General features: G+C 46.9%; 1 protein-coding gene across 1 annotated transcript in view; it reads right to left on the reverse strand.

The window, feature by feature from the left end:
- Positions 1–20275, reverse strand: part of farp2 (FERM, RhoGEF and pleckstrin domain protein 2) — a 228832-nt gene that overhangs the window by 104573 nt on the left and 103984 nt on the right. The window contains 4 exon segments of the mRNA XM_038816227.1: positions 2778–2846; positions 9631–9794; positions 16582–16677; positions 17707–17854. Coding sequence (XP_038672155.1) covers positions 2778–2846; positions 9631–9794; positions 16582–16677; positions 17707–17854 — 477 coding nt within the window.

Genomic DNA, 20275 nt, shown 5'->3' on the forward strand with positions numbered 1-20275 from the left:
AGACAATTTGGTGCCTTGAAAAGCTCACCCTTCATCATCAGCTGCAAGTCAACCACTGTATCAAACTGATCATTGGGTCAATATGATGGAATTCTCCATTGAATACCATGATGGGAACAAAGCACAAAGTCTGCAGCAGTTCAAGTTGCAGGCCAAACACCTTTTCAATGTAACTAGGGACAGACAATAAATTTGGACTGGCCAGTGTCACCCACATTTTGAAAGAAAAATTCCATACCTGTCCTCTATTGTTAATGGCCCATTCCTTACATGGAAATCAGCATGGTCAGGAAATGAGGAGGAGGAGGAACATCTTGGGTTGAAATCAGACACTACAGCTACTGTAGAAACAGCTACTGTAGTAAACCTTTCCCTCCAGCCTTTCAGAGTTGGCTGCAGGCAATTCTAAAGCAAATGAGCTCAATGTTTACCAGCAACATGCATAGCCTAGTTTAGAACTGGCTGAGGCAGGTAGTGGGGGGTGTCTGTATTAAATGTTTCTTGTGCAGCTGTAATATTTGCTGGAATATTGGTCAAGCTTATAGAATGTTTGATTACCCAAAGGGAATGTAACACAAAGCAACACAAGCAAACATCACAGCTAATGAGGAACGCAATGTTTTTCTAAATGTGTTACAGCACCGTGGTTTAATATTCTTAATGTTGAGAATAAAAGCCCCATTGGATTTAGATCCTAGCTGATTTAGATCCTGTTCAAGCTCTGAAGCATTCGTGCCAATCCTGAACAAGACAAGTGTATTAAAGAATCGAGAATCTAAAGCCCAGCAGTGAGATGCCTGAAACCTCAGCTATCCCACTGGGGGGAAACAACTGCTGAGCGACAATTCCAGGAAAACAGCCTTTTCCCTAGTGCCTTCACCCTAGTGCTCTCATGTGCCACCCAGTAGCCAGCTCATTACTGTACATTACTGGCAAAGGAACAAATCATCCATCAGCACTCTCCATCAGTATGCTTTCTATGGAGAAGGTTAATTAAAAGGAAAATACTACAGTTTTATAGGCCAAGTATGGTAAAAGATCGGAAGACTCCACTCTTGGCCAAACATTGGAGAATGCTAGAATATTATTATTCAATTGGTCAATAGTCACCTTTAGTTCACTCTCCAACGTGAAAAGGTTGTGAAATTCAGTAGTTTTAAATAGGAGCACTTTGCAAAAAGACTGGCAAAAGTGCATTAAATGAGCTTAATAGGGTACATTTGTTACTGCAATAGGTGCATGCTATTAACACTGAGTGTGCCAGGTTTTAAGCGCACTGTATCCTTTATTATCATCAGTTATGCACCCGGTTCAAATCAACATTTGTAAGTGTGTGCTCAAAACTGGAAATTACCCATTATTCTTTCTTCAGGAACTCCAGGACATGTGGGAAGGAAGTCATAAAGAACTTTCCCCAAACTCGTGTCAAGACTCAAATTTAATTAAGGCACACTGGAAGGAACAAGTACATATTTAAAGATCCAAAATCGTCCAAGGGATTGTCCCTGCAGCACTAGAGGGTAAAATACGAGGCATAAAGGGAATCATAGATTACGTGAAGAAATGTGGAAGACAGACAGTGCAGCTTCAAGTAATGAGGACAGTGCCAAGCGCATTCACTGCAACTCTGGAGAAGAGACAGGCGGAGGTTTTTAAAATAATGAGAGTTACAGATAATGTTGAATGAAGTTACTTAAAAATGAGCATTGAACAAGAAACTAAAAGTACAAAATTCAGAAGCCTACAGCAAGATTAGAGACTAGCATAAAAGGTCTTCCCCTCACCAGGCAGAACAGGGATTGTCCACCAGAGAAGGTTGATGATACAGCGCCTTTGCAGCTGCACTGATTGTGGAGATGGGGGGAGTGATTTAGAGAACTGCTCAGCTTCCAGATTAGGAGCCAAGAAGAGGTGGAAAAAGTAGATAATACATTTGGTGGTGGGTGGCTAGAATAACTAGATATAAAATCTTCACCCCAGACTATATGTTATGATTTTTGAGAGAGAAAAAACAGGTCTGGTGAAAACACAGCTGAATGTGGACTTGAGCATCGCCCCTTAAGTGTCGCTATTTAAGAATTGGCCCATCAGGATGGATATGATGGAATGGGGTGGGGTGTGGTGGTGAGGGAAGAAAATGGATAGGCAAGTTTCTAGGTATGGATTAAATGTATTGCCATAAAAAGGAGTTGGCAAGTGGGTGCCCCATGTCTGCAATCACTGGTGGTGGTGGGATTATTTGTTTGTAATGTACATACATTACTTAAATGTGGAGGAAAAATAAATCGATGGATCAGTGGGATCACCATCAGCGAACACATGACCAAAACAAAGAAGTATTTTTGAAAGTTGGGCTGAGAAGCAACAAATGTTAATTTCTTAAAATTCATTCATGGCATGCAAGTGTCAGCATTTGTTACCCAACCCTAGTTGCCATTGGGAAAGTGAAAGATAATGTGATGAGCAGTTGTGATCCCTACTTCATTGGCTTAGAGGTAATGAGGTGAGAGGCTGATACTTGGAGGGATACTAGTTTTAGCAGGTCAGCTTCCGCTGTAAGATGTGTAGGAGACTCTGTACTAATATCAGCCCTAGTATGGATCCTAAAACAACCGTCTAAGCAAAAACTTAGCCACATTCTTACAAAAACATTTACTAAATGTTTACTGTTTACATACAGTGGAATTCAGCTTTAGCAGAAATATCATCTTGGAGACGAAAAGGGAGGCAGACAAGCAATAAATCAATGCTACCTTGCAAACATAAACACTAAATACCTCTGATAAGGAGTAGTCTTAATCACACTCTCTCGCATGTAGTCGACAAGCTGCTTCTGTGTCCTTCCACTGCAAAGGAAAATGCAGGAGATTAATGATGGCGACTCTCTTACACTAGCATTCAGATTTAATGTGTTCCCATGGTCAGGAATGCCAATGGTTTAAAGCACTTTGCTATAAATGGCCACGCTGTGACTGTAGAATGACAAATTCTTGATCTTAGAGGCACTGCTGAAAGTATAGAGAGGGGCCAGGTTCAGCACTGCCCACCCCCACACAAAACAATCAATTGCACAATAAAGTTCTTACAAAACTTCCTTTTCATGCATGAACACGGCATTATTAAGATCTTCTGCTCGTATTTATTGATTCAAAGACACTGTTTGTGGCCAACGATAATGGTTCTCACAGTAACAGAAGTACAGCATGAAAACAGCCAGTCAGCTCAGTCTGTGATGGCATTTAACGTGCAAGCCAGCAAACAAGATTTAGCTACACAGGGTTGCCCTAATACTATATCCTTTCATCCCCTCATCTATCACCCACCTTTTCAATCTAATCTAATCTTGAACAGTAACAGTTTCTCCCTCAAAGGCCAATCCAGAAGCGAATTTCACAGCTTCGTAACCTTGAAAGGTTTCTCCCATCACCTTTTCTAATCTTTTGTACTTAAAAATCCCTCATTCCAGAACTTCAACAAGTGGAAACATTCTGCTTCAGAATATCCCATCCTTTATTTACCAGTTGAATTACTGATAGAGTTGTTTAAACTGGAGGATTTTTGACGGTGCAGGTGGAGAGAAATTAGGAGGATCAGTAACAAGATGACATGGACATAAAGGTAATTGGCAAAAGTGAGAGACGAGTTGGGTAAAAGGCAACAAGTTATTTTTATGCAGTGAATATTAATGATTTGGAATGTTCTACTTGAAAGGGTGGCGGCAACAGTTTCAATGCTAACTTTCAAAGAATGGTAATTGGATAAATAATTGATGAGATAAAAATTTGCAAGGGTGTTCTGATGAAAGGTAAAGTCCAACAGGTTTGTTTCGCATTACTAGCTTTCGGAGCACTGCTCCTTCCTCAGGTGAATGATTCACCTGGAGGAGGAGCAATGCTCTAAAAGTTAGTGTACTCCTGACATATACCTGACATATAGGGCGGTGAGTTATTCACCACAGGATTCCTGACCTCCTGCCTGCTCTTCTAGCCACACTATTTATATGGCTAGTCCAGTTACGTTTCTGATCAATGGCAACCCTCAGGATGCTGGTGAGGGATTCAGCAATGGCAATGCCAGTGAGAGATGGTTAGATTCTCTGGTGTTATTACCTGGTACTTCAGTGCCATGAATGATACTTGCCACTTGTCTGCCCAAACCTGGATATTGTCCCGGTCTTGCTGTATTTGGACATGGACAGCTTGAATACGTAAGGAGTTGAGAATGGTGCTGAACATTGTGCAGTCACGATCATCAGCGAACATCCCCACTTCTGGCCTTATGATGGAAGGAAGATCATTGATGAAGCAGCTGAACATGATTGGGCCTACGACACCCCGAATGAACTCCTGGAGATGACACGACTGACCTCAACCACCACAACCATCTTCCTTTGTGCCAGTATGACTCCAACCAGCAGGGGATTTCCCCCTGGATGCCACACTTGGTCACATGTGGCCTTCATGTCAAGAGCAATCACACTTACCTCACCTCTGGACCCTCAGCTCTTTTTTCCATGTTTGAACCAAGGCTGTAACCAGGTCAGGAGCTGAGTGACACTGGCAGAACCCAAACTGTGCGTCAGTGAGGTTATTGCTAAGCAAGTGCCACTTTAGCACTGTTAGTGACCCCATCCATCATTTTATTGATGATATAGAGAATAGACTGTTGGGTTGGATTTGTCCTGTTTCTTGTGTTCTGGACATAACAGGGCAATTTTCCACATTGCCAGGAAAATGCCAGCATTGTATTGTACTGGAACAGCTTGACTACAGGCACAAGTAGTTCTGGAGCACAAACCTTCAGTACTATTGCTGGAATATTGTCAGGGCCCATAGCCTTTGCAGTATCCAGGGCCTTCAGCCGTTTCTTCACTTCACATGGAGTGAATCGAATTGACTGAAGACTAGTATCTCTGACGCTGGGAATCTCCGGTGGGGACCGAGATGGATCATCCACTCCATGACGATTGTTGCAAATGCCTTATGCTTTGCACATGTGCTGGACTCCCCCATCATTGAGGATGGGGATATTTGTAGAGCCTCCTCCTCCTCCAGTAAGTTATTTAACTGTCCACCACCATTAATAGCTGGCTCTGGCCAAGTGACATTGTTTCCATCAACAACTACCCCTCCCCTTCTCAGTCGTAGAGACCACAGGTTTTAGAGGTGTTGTTGAGGAAGCCTTGGAAAGTCGTTCCAAGGCGATTTGTGCCATGTAGGTGCTGCAGAGCCCTAGGGGAATTGGGAGACGAGCCACTTGCCACAAAATTCCCTCTGGAAGGCATCGCATATATGTGACTAATCCAGCTAAGTCTCCTGGTCATCGATGGCTGCTTGGTGTTAGAGGTGCAGGATCCGATTATGGTAATCCCATTGAATGTCAAAGAATGATGATCATTGCCTGGCAGAAAGTTGTTTGCCACTCATCAGCCCAGCTCTGAACTTCACCTCGGCCTTGCTTCATGCAGATATGGCATGCTTCATTATCTGAGATTACAAACAGATCTGTACACTGCAATCATCAGTGAACAATCCCAATTCAGTACGGATGATTGTCAGAGAACCGGAAAATGGTACAGCTAATTTGAAGGAGTTAAGTTAACATCTACAGCAGAAAGTGGAAGTAGAAAGAACGGCTGATCATTTGATGGAGGGAAGGTCATAGAGGAGGGCGGCTGAAGACACTGTCCTAAGGAACTCCTGCAACAATAGCTCACGGCTGAGATGTGATTGGCCTCCAACAATGACAGCCGCTTTCCGTTGTACTGGGTAAAGCTACAATCAGAGTTTTCCCCTCGATTCCCAAGGACTTCATTTTTCTAGGGATCCTCGTTCAGTCAAATGCTGCCTTGATGTCATCTCGCTTCTTGAAACCAACTCCTTTATCTACATTTGGACTAGGGCTGCAATGAAGTCTGACAGAACCCAAACTGAGGCATCAACAAACAAGTTATTGGTGGGTCAGTGTCACTAATAGTGTCAACACCCATTTCCTGATGATTGGATGTAATTTAACAGCATAATTGGCCAGATTAGATTTGTCCTGCTTGTTGTGGACAAGACATAACTGGGCAATCTTCCACATTGTTGGTTGATGCCAGTTTTGAAGCTGTTTGGGAATAGCTTGCCCAGAGTGCAAAAACTTCTGCAGCCATCTTCAACACTAAAGCGAGACGCTGTCTGGGGCCATAGTATTTACCGTGTCCCAGCCATACAACTGTTTCTTCGCGTCACGTGAAAGGAAGAGGCTAAAGACTGGCATCAGTGATGTTGGGGACCTGAGCTGAATGCCAGAACGTTATATCCAATTGGCACTTCCACCTGACGCTGGTTCCAAACGTTTCCGTCTCGTCTTTTGCACCCACATATTGGGCTCCTCGATGAGGATGGGGGTTTGTGGCATCTCCTGCGACTGACAGATACTTAACTGTCTACACTTTCTATTATAGGTGTCAAATTAACTATCTCATGATTACCTAGATAAGCTACGTTTCATTTTTTTTTTTTTTAAAGTTTTACATGGCCATTTTCAAGTTCTCTGGCAATCATCCATACCCAATACTGTAATTCAGTCAGTAAACAATCAGTAACCCATTCCATTATGAAGGAGGCAGTAGCAGGATGTTTACAAGATCATGATACAGCCAGGCAGAGTCAACATGGTTTTGCAAAAAGGAAATTGTTTTTGACAAATTTATTAGAATTCTTTGTGGATGTAACAAGCAGGGTGGATTAAGGGGAACCATTAGATTTGTGCACTTGGATTTAGTGCACCTTCTAACACAAGGTGTCATATTGAGGTTATTATGGCGCTGGTAATAGTGCTTATGGTATTGGAGTGATCTCTTAGCATGGATAGAGGATTGGCCAACAAACAGGAAACAGAGTTGGGATAAATGGATCATTTTCAGATTGGCAAACTATAACTAGTGCCACAGGGATCAACACTTCAATTTTTTATGATCTATATTAACAAATTGAGACATCAAAACTAACACTTTGACTGCCTTCTCAGATGGGCACAAAAAATTGCATAGCAATATTCAGATAGGGGAGATGTGAATGGCACACTGCTTAGCACTGCTGGCTCTCAGTGCCAGGGACCTGGGGCCAATTATGGCCCTGTGTCTGCGTGCGTTTTCTCCGGTTTCTACACACGGTCCAACGATGTGCAGGTTAGGTGAATTTGCCATGCTAAAACTGCCCTTTAAGTGTCCTGGGATGTACAGATTAGGTGACGTTAAGGGATTAGGGCAGGGGAGTGGGCATAGGTATGGTGCTCTTTCAGAGGGTCGAAGCAGATGGGTTTCAATGGGACAAATGGCCTCCTTCTACTATGTACAAACTCTATGGTTCTATGGAGAGTTCCCTTGGCGTCCTGGCCAAAATTGATTTTGCAACCAATATCACTGTCTGGTAACTAAGCTCACTGAGTTTTATGGGGCCTTGTTGGGCACATTTGACTGCTGCATTTTTCTACATTAGAATGGTGAGTCTTCAAAAATATTTAATTGGCGTTGAGCAAATTGGGTTACCTCATGCCATGAAAACAATAATTTGCATTCTTTCAGTTTTAGATTCAAAATAGAAACAGAAGGTACAGATGCCCAAATCACCCATCTTTGTTTCAGTCCAGATTCTATTTTTATTAGTTAGAATTTCACTCTGAAGCAAACATGACTAAAATCTCCAGTGCCATAAATACAATTGCATCATTGGGACACGGCACATACTAGAGACACTGTAATCTCGCATTTAGCATTTCTGAATATCACAACTATAAATGAAAGGATTTTAAATGAATCATGGATTCCAGGGAAATCAATGTTAAAACCAGAGTTAGGTTTCATCAGCAGGTTGACCTGCATATCTACTGTATAGGGCAAACGATTGCCTTCGTTTCTGGAAAAGGCAATGTAAAGGTTGAAATACTACACTGTACGTGTGCAGGACTGTGCATTGCGAGATAAAATATTTTTTTAAAAATCGTTACATATAAAAGAAATAAAACATCATTTAATTTTTTTTTAATTACACAAATTAATAATTTTAGATTGACCAGGCTCTATCGAGTAGGTGGTGTTGGGTCAGTGCAGGAAGCTGCTGGAATCCTGGGACAACCTGCACAAACTACTTACTGCCACAAGATGGAGCCCATAGCCTTCAGTTCAGAAACAGAGACAGGGGCCGGGATTTCCCCGTACCCGGCAGAGCGGGACGGAGTGACGTGAACCACTCCGGCGCGGGCCGCCCCAAACGTGCGAATCCTCCGCACCTTCAGGGGCTAGGCCCGCCCCAGAGTGGTTAGTGCCCCGCCAGCCGGCGCTGAAGGGCCATCGCGGTCGGTGCGAGCGCGGGAGCGCCAGAGCATGCTGGCGTCATCCCTGTGCATGCGCACAGGGATTCACGTCCACATCAGCCATCGCGGAGGACCACAACGGCCGATGCGGAAGGAATAGAGTGCCCCCACGGCACAGATTGGCGGGTCCCGACCGCGGGCCAGACCACCGTGGGGGCACCTCCCAGGGCAAGATCCCCCCGCGACCCCCCAGGAACCCCGGAGCCCGCCCGAGACGCCAGGTCCCGCCGGTAAGGGACCTACTCTGATTTACACCGGCGGCACTGGCTACAGGCGGGCAGGACTTCGGCCCACCGCGGGCCGGAGAACTCGGGCGCCCCCGGCAGCCATTGAGCCGCGCCGGACCCCGCCATTCTCCGAGGCAGGCGGCGCGACTCACGCCGGGTCGGTTTTGGGAGGATGGGGGGGGGGATTGGGTGGATGGCGGGGGCAGGATTCACGGCGACCCCGGCGATTCTCCCACTGGGGGTGGGGGGGGGGGGGGGGAACAGATACTGGAAGAACAGAGGGAAGGAAGGAAGCACAGGAGGCAGGCTGGAGAGTAGCGCTGGGGAGGAGGCAGGAGGAGAGTGACAGCGAGGAGGCAGGCCGGAGAGTGACAGCGAGTGGCTGGCCAGAGAGTGGTGCCAAGGAGGAGGCAGGCCGGACAGTGACAGCTGGGAGGCAGGCCAGAGAGTGGCACCGGGGAGGAGGCAGGCCGGAGAATAAGGCCAGGGAGGAGGCAGGCGGAGAGTAACAGCGGGGAGGCAGGCCGGAGAATGGTGCTGGGGAAGAGGCAGGCTGTTGAGTGGCGGCAGGGAGGAGGCAGGCTGGAGAGGATGGAGAAGGAGAATGATGTTGTGGTGGAGTGAGGCCAGAGAGTGACGTTGGGAAGCAAGGGCTCCAGCCAGGGTTAAGAGTGGGATAGGTTTTATGAGCTGAATGGCAACAAAAGTAGTCATCTCTGGCAAATGTGAAATGGATTTCCGAACACTGTTTCACTTTGACGAATGTTCAGTGAGTAGGTTGACCTACATATGTACTGTATATGGCAAATGATTGCCTTAGTTTCTTTATACATCTTAACATTAAGCTTGGCAGATTCAGGCATTGTTCTTGGATGTGACAGAAACCAATCCTTGGAAATCTATAATAGCAGCAGCAAGCTAGTCAACAACATGATCATTTAAATAGTGTTGGTAAATCAGCCACATCCCACATGACTAATTTCTATAAACCAGCTGATTAACAATAGCTGTGACGGTTAACAATTAAAATATAGTTAACATCTACCTGTATCTGAAAGAGGAGCCCCTACTGAATAAAACAGATTTGGCCTTTGGTTTGGGCTGGTCCATGAGTCTGAAAAAGGTATGGTACTCAACACAGTTCTTCCAGAAGATCTTACACAGGTCTCGATCAGCCAGCAGAAATTCCAATGTATCCTGGTATGAATCCTGTAATCAAGGCACAGTGTTACAGGTATTGCAATTATCTCTTCAAAATGATCTCCTTTACATGGAAAACCCATCACAAGGCATGCGACAGGAAAATACAGTGGATACAAAGTCAAAGGAGCAGACATTCAGGAACACTGGCCAAAAGCCTGTTCAAAGCAGTGGGTTTTTAAGGAGGATTCTTAAAGGGGAGGGTGGGAGTTGACAATCTGAGGGTAAAAGCAGTGACGGGTTGAGAGAAGTGGTGAAGAGAACAGGATGTCATTTTTCAGAGCTCTTTCGGAGGATACGTGCAGACTCGATGGGCCAATTGGCCTCCTTCTGCACTGTTGGGATTCTATGAATCAACATGTTCATGAAACGGACTCGCTCAGGAGAACGGTGTGGTAGGAGGCTGAGGAAGCGGGCAGGGAAGGGGGCAAAGATAGAACCTTGGGGATCCAGAACTGGCTTGGTCATAGAAGACAGAGTGCAGTGAAAGGGTGATTTTCCGAATGGAGGTCTGTAATTAGTGGTGTTCTGCAGGGATCAGCTCTTGGACCTCTGCTCTTTGTAATATATATAAATGATTGGGAAGAAAACATAGCAGGGCTGATTAGCAAGGATGATACTAAGATTGCAGGAGTTGCGGATCGTGATGAAGATTGTCAGAGAATACAACTAGACATAGATAGGCTACAAAATTGGGTAGAGAAATGGCTGATGGGATTTAACCCGAACAAATGCGAGGTGATGCATTCTGGTAGATACAATTCAGGTGGGAGCGATAAAATAAATGGCAGAACCATCAGGAGCATAGAGACAGCGAGATCTGGGTGTGCAGGTCCACAGATCCTTAAAAGTAGCAGCACAGGTGGAAATGGTGGCAAATAAATCATATGGCATGCTTGCCTTCATAGGACGGGCTATCAAGTGCAAAAGCTCGAAAATTATGTTACAATTATATAGAACGTTGGTTAGGCCACATTTGAAATACTGTGTCCAATTCTGGTCGCACTACCAGAAGGACATGGAGGGTTTGGAGAGAGTACAGAAAAGATTTACCGGGACGTTGCCTGGTATGGAGGATATTAGCTATGAGGAGAGATTGAATAAACTGGGATTGTTCTCCCTAGAGAGAGACGAGGCTGAGGGGCGACCTGACAGAAGTTTATAAAATTATTAGGGGTATCGATAGGGTGAACAGTTGGAGGCTTTTTCCAGGGTGGAAATGACAATTGCAAGGGGTCGCAGGTTCAAGGTGAGGGGGGAAAGGTTCAGTGAAGATGTGCGAGGAAGGTTTTTACACAGAGAATGGTGGTCGCCTGGAATGCACTGCCAAGTGAGGTGGTTGAGGCAGTAACGTTAGCAACCTTTAAGACTTATCTGGATAGGCACATGAACAGATAGGGTATAGAAGGATACAGGCGGTTGGTCTAGATTTGTTCTTTGTTCTTAATTCGAGGTAAGGAGGAAGTTAGACAAAGGAAAGCCAGTAGACATAATCTATTTGGATTTCCAGAAGGCCTCTGACAAGGTGCAGTACAAGAGGTTGTTAAATAAGATGAGCCCATGGTATTAGGGAAAAGATACTGGCATGGATAGAGGATTGGCTGACTGGCAGAAGGCAGAGTGTGGGGATAAAGGGGTCTTTTTCATGATGGCAGTTAGTGACGCGCAATGTTCCACAGTGTCGGTGTTGTTGGGATCACAACTATTGACGATATAAATGAATGATCTGGAAGAAGGGGCTCTGCAGAGGGGTTTGAGAAAAAGTGGGGGATGTTTGTGAAATTTGGGAGAAGGAACTGCGGGCTAAGTTTGCAGAAGATAAAAAAATATGTAGAGGGGCAGGTAGTGTTGAGGAAGCGGGGAGCGTGCAGAAGAACTAGGAGAGTGGGCAAAGAAATGGTAGATGGAATATAATGTAAAAAGTGCCGGGTTATGTACTTTGATAGGAAGAATGGAGGCATGAACTATTTTCTAAATGGGGAAAAGTTTCAGAAATCTGAAGCACAAAGGGATTTGGGAGTCCACTGGTTAACATGCAGGTTCAATTGGCAGTTTGGAAGGCAAAATGCAATGTTAGCATTTATGTCGAGAGTGCTAGAATACAAGTGCAGGGATGTACTGCTGAAGTTGTACAAGGCTTTGGTCAGACCTCATTTGGAATACTGAGGGCAGTTTTGGGCCCCATAACTAAGGAGTGGGTCCAGAGAAGGTGCAAAAGAATGATCCCCAGAATGAAGGACTTGTCATATGAGGAGCAGTTGAGGACTCTCGGTCTGTATCGATGGAGTTTAGAAGGATGAAGAGGGATCTCATTGAAATTTACAGAATATTGAGAAGCCTGGATAGAGTGGACGTGGAGAGGATGTTTCCACTGGTAAGACAGACTGGAACTCGAGCGCACAGCCTCAGACTGAAGGGACAATCCTTTAAAACTGAAATGCAGAAGAATTTCTTCAGCCAGAGGGTGGAACTGATTGCCACAGAAGGCTGTGGAGGCCAAGTCACTGAGTGTATTTAAGACAGAGACAGATAGGTTCTTGATTAATAAGGGAATATGGGGTTATGAGGAGAAGGCAGGAGAATGGGAATGAGAAATATCAGCGATGATTGAATTGGGAAGCAGACTCGATGGGCCAAATTGCCTAATTTTGCTCCTATATCTTGTGGTCTGAGTGCAACAAGATCCAGCAAACTGCAATGACCAAATAGTCTGTGTTAGTTGACACTCGTTGAGGGATGGCCAGATTAATTTTACAATTGACATCATTGACTGGAATGAGGGGAGCGAAGGTTTGGGAGCTAAATTTGCAGGCAACACAAAGATAAGGAGAAAAGTATGTTGTGAAGACATAAGGGTTTTGCAGACAGATATAGATAGGTTGAGTGAACAGGCAACCAATCTGGCAGACGGAGTATTATGCAGGAAAATGTGAAGTTGTTTATCAAGCAGAGTATTACTTAAAGAGAAAACTGCAGAATGCCAAGGTGCAGAGGGATCTCGGTATTCTAATACACGAGTCACAGTTAGTACGCAGGTACAAAAGGCTAATTGGAATGCTATTCTTTAGGGGAATTCAACATGTTATCCTTCATTTATTGGTGCGACCGCATCTCAAACACTGAGTGCATTTCTGGTCTCCTGATATAACAACGGGTATAAAAGCATTAGAGGTGGTTCAGAAGACGTTTACTAGATTGATTCCTGGAATGAGCAGGTTGCTTTAGGAGGACAGGTCGGGCTCGTTTCCGCTGGAGTTTAGAAGAATGAGGGGTGACTTGACTGAAGCACATAAGAGTCTTAATAGTGGGCAAGATGTATGTCGGAATGGATGTTTCCTCTTGCCTTCCGATCTTCATCCCTCAGGCCTTTTTTAAGCGGGTTAATAAGATCACCTTGGGATTTGCATGGGCGAAAAAGACCCCGCGAGTAAAGATTGCGCTGCTGGAATGCAGTGGCGGGGGGGGGGGGGGGGGGGGGGGGGGGGGGCTGGCGCTGTCGAACTTTTGCAACTACTACTGGGCGGCCAACGTTGCCAAGATCAGGATGTAGGTATTGGGGGAGGGGTTGGCATGGGAGCAGTTGGAGATGGCGTCATGCAAAGGCACCAGTTTGGGAGCGCTGGTAATGGCACCTCTGCAGTTCTCACCGGCCCGCTGCTCCACAAGACCGGTGTTGGTGGCGACATTGAAGATCTGGGGGCAGTGGAGGAGACACAAGAGGGTGGAAGGTGCGTCGGTCTGGACCCCATTATGTAATAACCACAGGTTCCTGCCGGGCAGGATGGATGACGGGTTCCAGAGCTGGCGGAGGGCAGGTATCAAAAGGATGGGTGACCTGTTTATAGATGGGAGCTATCCCAGCCTGCAGGCGCTGGAGGACAAATTTAAATTGCCGCCAGGGAACGGCTTTAGGTATCTACAAGTGCGGGTCTTCCTGAGGAAGCAGGTGATGGCCTTCCCGCTGCTGCCGACACAGGGGATACAAGATGTAGTGTCCAGTACCTGGGTGGGGATTGGGAAAGTGTCGGATATCTACCACGTGCTGTTGGAGGCGGAGGAAAACCCGGTGGAGGAGCTTACAGGCAAGTGGGAGGAGGAGTTAGGAGGGGGGTTAGAGCCGGGACTGTGGGCGGAAGCCCTAAGTAGGGTCAATTCCTCCTCGTCATGTGCCAGGCTCAGTCTAATAGTTTAAGGTGGTACACCGGGCACACATGACGGCGGCGAGGATGAGCAAGCTTTTTTGGGGTGGAAGACAGAGGTGCGAGGGGAGCCCGGCAAACCATGTCCATATGTTTGAAGCTTGAAGGGTTCTGGCAGGGGGTTGCCAGGGCAGTGTCCAAGGTGCTAGAAACACGGGTGGTGCCACATCCAGAGGTGGCGATCTTTGGGGTGTCAGAAGACCCGGGAGTCCAGGGAGTGAAAGAGGCCGACATCTTGGCCTTTGCCTCCCTGGTAGCCCAGAGACGGATCTTGTTAATGTGGAGGGACTCGAAGCCACCCGAGTGTAGAGACTTGGGTTAGTGACATGGCTGGGTTTCTTAGCCTCGAGAAAATAAAGTTTGCCTTGAGGGAGTCAATGTTAGGGTTCTCCTGGAGGTGGCAGTCGTTCGTCGATTTTCTTGGGGAAATGTAACTTAAAATGTCAGCAGTAGCAGCTTTCCGGGGGGGGGGAGGGGGGGGGGGGGGGGGTAAATTCTCAATGTCTGTGAAGACAGAGCTGTTCGGGGAATTTTTGCACTATTAATGTTTAACGCTTATTGTTCTTTTTCTGTTTTTGTTACAAAATTTTACAAATACTCCAATAAAAATATTTAAATTAAATAAAGGATGTTTCCTCTTCTGGGTGAGTCCAGAACTTGGAAGGCGCTGTTTTAAAATTCAAGGTCACCTTTTTAGGACAGAGATGAGGACAAGCTTTTTTCTTTCAGAGCATTATGCGACTTTGGAATTCTCTGCCTCAGGAGGTGGTGGAAGCGGGCTAATTGAGTATTTGAAAGGCAGAAGTAGATAGATTGCTGTCAGGCAAGGGAATCATAGACTATCAGAGGTAGATGGGGAACGTAGAAATTGAAACAAACACGATCGTATTGAATGTCAGAGCTGGCTCGAGGGGCAGAACGGCTAACTTTGCTCCTATTTTGTATGACACCAGCGAGATCTCTCCTGCTACTCAAATCATGACATGACATTTCTAACATCCGTGCAGAAGGGAAGGTGCGGTCTTGGAATGTGTCATCTGAAAATCAGCACTCCTCGGTGCTGGACAAAACTGACAGCTGGAACTTAGCTCAAGTCTCTGGAGTGGGATTTGAATCTTCAGCCTCAAAGGCGAGAGGTTTAGCCATGGCTAACAAGTGAGAATGTACAAATGGCCGAAGTTTGATACCAGGGGTGGTGCAAAGCTAGAGGAAGGTAGAGGTGAGGGGACAGGTTGCAAAGTTCTGAATGAACACTTATCATAGAGAAAGCATCTTGGTTTATGACAGTATTGCATTTAAATACAGCTACCCCTTATTTAGCACTCCATGTGTCACTAAAAAACGGCCTGTGAAACAAAAACATGCTAAACAAAATTCATTTCCTATAAGAGGCGTGTACAATAAGTGTGGATAAAATTCCTGATCAGTAATTTTTTTTTACATTAAAAACAAACTGGCCCAAAATCCACTCTTACTATTCTTTCAACTTTCATCCCTGACCCTTCTGCATGCCACTTCCCTCCCCCAATTCCCTTCGCTGCCTTGAGCTTGTAGCCACCCTCCCTGGACCCATTCACTCCCTAGCACTCACCACCCACTTGCTACTTCCTTTTCCTGACTCCCTCGACAATTCCCTCTCACTGCCTCTCTCCAAGAGCCCACGCTTGTGATGAGTACAATGGTCACGGAGGGAAGCGGCAAGGGGGAGGATTGAGAGGCGAGACTGAAGACGGCTGCGAACCCAGAGGTGGTGATCAAAGCAACTGCGTGTTTCAAAAAAACAGACTCAGTATGCAGAAGTACACTGCACACAACTGCACTAAAACGAGAACAGAGGCAACACTATTTGGATAAATTTCATTCATCACAATTGGCATGAAGCAGAAAACACAGTATCAGAACATACTTTAAAGTACAGGCATATCCTGCTTAAGGTGCAATACGTGAACTACAATGGCAGGTATCTGACTTTAAACTATACATAGAAGCCCTACAGTGTAAAAGGTGGCCTTTCAAGTCTGCAGCAACTTTGAAAGAGCACTCTACCCATGTCTACTCACCTGTCCACTTTGCACATCTTTGGACATTAAGGGACAATTTAGCAGGCCAATCCACCTAACCCAAACATCTTTGGGCTGTGGGAGGAAACTGGAGCACCCGGAGGAACCCATGCGGACATGGGGAGGATGGGCAAACTCCGCAGTCACCCAAGGTTGGAATCAGACCCAGGTCTCTGGCGCTGTGAGGCCCCCACGCCGCCCCCTAAACCAGAAGTCGGTGCAGTGGTTAATTTCCACTCGAGATTTTTTTTTCCCCACTGTGTGTGCTGTGCTAGAATTCCAGGGGATTGGCATCTACAGGGCAACTTAGTGTGTTCATTGTCAGCTCCAACTACTCAACTTCCCTCTCTCGTTCTTCTTCATTTTGCCATCCAGTTTTAACAACATTTTAAAGCCCCAGCCTTCTGATAAAAAGTTTGTTCACCCCTGTCAACTTTCCCATTGCTTTCTCCAATGCACATAGAAGATTTTTAATCTTTCAGATATTGAAACCGCAAGCACCAAACAATAAACTCTTCCCAAAGCCTCAAACCGTACATGGACTTCCGGATGGAGCTTGATGAGGAATCTTTTCCTCTTGAAGCTAAGTTTCCGAATCTTCGCCCAGTTGAAGGTGTTAATTTTTGTATTACCCTAGAAGGGGAAAGAGGAAGAAAAAACATTATGATTTTAAGTCTATAAGCATGAGGTTGAACTTAGCGGTGTATCGCCCAGAGATTCAAGGATTAAAATATGCTCCTTACACAATAGCTCCAATGTCATATACTGAGTACCTGGCAAAGAGCATAATCTTCCAATGTTACTCTTTAGGCAGTTCACAGCACTCCAGTTAACAATTATACCAATATACCCTTAGATGGCAAAGAGATAGGTCGAGAGTGATGTATCTGAATCATGGTCTAGAATGTTGCATCACCACTTACAGATTCCCCTACAAATTACACACCATTCCGACTTGTAAATATATCGCCATTCCTTCAGTCACTGGGTCACAATTCAGGAACTCCCTCCGTAACACTGTGGGTGTACCTCTACCACAAATGCTGGCTGAGCCAGCGATGCCTACATCCCATGAATTTTATAAAGTACGATAGTGCTTAGAGCCAGCATTAGACAAAATAATTTAGAAAAGTCAAAATAAAGGCAACTGGGATGATTAGAGGAACTAATGAAAGGAGACTGAAAAGATGATTTAAGGAAGGAAAAAAGGATTCCGAAAAGACATGCAGCTCTTACTTTGTTATTCTTACAAATAAATAGTAGGTGAAATAAACATGGTCTCCGCTGAGATTACATGTCTCCCTGAGCGCTGAGAGCCAGTATGGTGGGATAAAGGCAGCAGGGTAGCACAGTGGTTAGCAATATTGCTTCACAGCACCAGGGACTCAGGTCCGATTCCCCACTTGGGTCACTGTCTGTGCGGAGTCTGCACGTTCTCCCCGTGTCTGCGTGGGTTTCCTCTGGGTGCTCTAGTTTTCTCCCACAAGTCCCGAAAGACGTACTTGTTAGGTGAATTGGGCATTTTGAATTCTCCCTCAGTGTACCCGAACAGGCAACAGTGTGGCGACTGGGGGATTTTCACAGTAACTTCAAGGCAGTGTTAGTGTTAGCCTACTTGTGACACCAATAAAGACTATTATTATGTTTAATTTAAAGTTGTACCTGAAACACCAACACTCCCATGTGGGCGACAGCCAGATTGATTTTTGTCCCCTCCCTGTCTGAGGCAGGGTGAAACCGAATTCCGTACATCTCGAGCTTCCGTGCTATCTCCAGTACCTGGAAATCTGATTCAGCTGGATTCTGGCCTCTGAAACACATACAAAACACTGTGACAAAGAACACAGCTCAGAGTAATTCACTACAGCTCTACGTACAATGGTTTTGTGAACTGTGTTCTTCTGACTGGTTCAAGTGCTGATACACCATTGAAAATTGAGGATGGTGACTTCCGGTTGCGGCTATGACCAGCTAAGTCGCACATTTGGCAGCTCCTGCGACAAAGGTGTTTAAGGGCCGATTGGAGGGCCCCGACGGTACTGTAAAGACGAATCCCGGTGGGGGAAGGCTCCCTGAGGAGAGTGAGACCAACTTTATGGTCGGTACTCGGAGTGGGGCGACAAAAAAAGCGGCAGCAGCTCCCCGAAAAAAGCGGGGGAAGAGGACCAAAATGGCTGCCGGTGGCGCACTAGAAGATTGGAGAAAATGGGCGGAGGAGCAGCAGGCCGCTCTCCTCCGGTGTTTTACGGAGCTGAAAGTGGAACTCTTAGAGTCTATGAACGCGACGACCACAAGGCTGATGGGGGCCCAGGCGACCCAAGAGGCGTCGATAAGAGAGCTGCAGCAGGAGATGACTGCAAGGGAGGAGGAGGCCACGGTCCTCGTGGGAAAGGTGGAGGTGCACGAGGCACTCCACCTGAAATGGCAGAGCCGCTTCGAGGAGCTGGACACTCGAATGAGGCGGAAGAACTTGAGGATCCTGGGCCTAGCAGAAGGCCTGGAGGGGCCTGATCTCCCGAAATATGTAGCGGAGATGCTGAGCTCCCTGATGGGAGAGGGGGCCGGTCCATCGCCCCTGGAGCTGGAAGAAGCATATCGGGTCATGGCTAGGCGGCCTAGGGCGAACGAGCCCCCGAGGGCGGTGCTGGTGCGATTCCAGCGTTTCTGTGATCGGGAGAAAGTGCTGAGGTGGGCCAAGAGGGAGAAAAGCAGCAAATGGGAGAATTCGACGGTGCGGATATATCAGGACTGGAGTGCGGAGGTGGCAAAGCGGCGGGCCCGGTTTAACCGAACGAAGGCGGTGCTGCACGCAAAGAGGATCAAGTTCGGAATGCTGCAGCCAGCGCGCTTGTGGGTCACCTACAAGGACCAGCACCATTACTTTGAGACCCCAGAGGAGGCATGGACTTTTGTTCGGGAGGAAAAGCTGGACCTGAACTAGAACTTGGGAACGCCGGCGGTCGAGGCCGCCCGAGTACCCTTGACTGATCAAGTGGCCCATGTCTTTCTTAGGCCTGGTCGGAACTTGGTTAAAGTTGATGGATCGTTTGGTTTCTTTGAAACTTGTGTTATGGGGGGTTTCTTTGTTCCTTTTTGTGTGTCTCTTCCCGTTGCCAACTTCCCTTAATTATTGTTGTTGTAGGGGGGGCTTTTTTACTGTTTTTTGATCTGTTCCTTTAAGGGTTATGGTTACTGTTCTGTTCGATGGAGGGTGATGGTTAAATACGTTATTATTGGGTAGTTATTTAGTTATGCAGGCATAGTTATGTATTTATTTGAGATTTGTTATTTATATTGTTATATTGTTAAGTTGGGGAGGCGGGACGGGGGGGGTGCAAGTTGGTTATGCGTGTTTTCTTTTTCTCTTTTTTCTTCCTCTCGTTTTAAGGGGGCTTTTTTATGGGCTTGGATGGGGACGGGGGTGGAATTGAAGATGGCGGGGTAGGGTGTGGCCGGGCGAAAGCGCGGGCTTTCCCCTGTTTCCCGCGCGCGGGACGGAGGAAGGGGGAGGAGAGAAGAGTGGGGTGTGGCCAGCAATGGCGGCTTTTCCCGCGCTGAAGCGGGGTCAGAGAGGGATGGCAAGGGGGGGGGGGGGGAGGCCCCTCCCCCCCCACATCGGGAGGAGTCGGAGTGTGGCAGGGGCAGCCGGGTCAGCGAAAACCAGCTGACTCTCGGGAGTACGATGGTGGATACACCGCGGCTAGGAGGGGTCCTAGCCAGGGGGGGGGGGGGGGGGGAAGGGGGGTTAGGGGGGGATACCGGGTTGCTGCTGGAAAGGCCGAGGACGGGAAGGGAAGAACGGGAGGAGAGAGGGGGGGGGGGCCATCGCCATGGGGAACGGGTCAGAAGGGGAGGGTCGACCCGGGGCGAACAGGGGACAGGACATGGCTAATAGACAGGGGAAAGGGACGGGTCGCTCTGCGACCCGGTTGATTACTTGGAACGTGAGGGGGCTGAATGGGCCGGTCAAGAGATCAAGGGTTTTTTCACACCTAAAGGGACTGCAGGCGGATGTGGCAATGTTGCAGGAAACTCACTTGAGAGTAGTAGACCAGGTACGCCTGAGAAGGGGGTGGGTGGGACAGGTGTTCCACTCAGGCTTGGACGCAAAGAACCGGGGGGTGGCGATTTTGGTGGGAAAGAGGGTGTCGTTCGTGGCGGCGCAGGTGGTAGCAGATAAGGAGGGTAGGTACGTGATGGTGAAGGGTAGGCTGCAGGGAGAGAATGTGGT

Source organism: Scyliorhinus canicula, chromosome 13 (assembly GCF_902713615.1).
Source record: "Scyliorhinus canicula chromosome 13, sScyCan1.1, whole genome shotgun sequence".
Taxonomy (NCBI): Eukaryota; Metazoa; Chordata; class Chondrichthyes; order Carcharhiniformes; family Scyliorhinidae; genus Scyliorhinus; species Scyliorhinus canicula.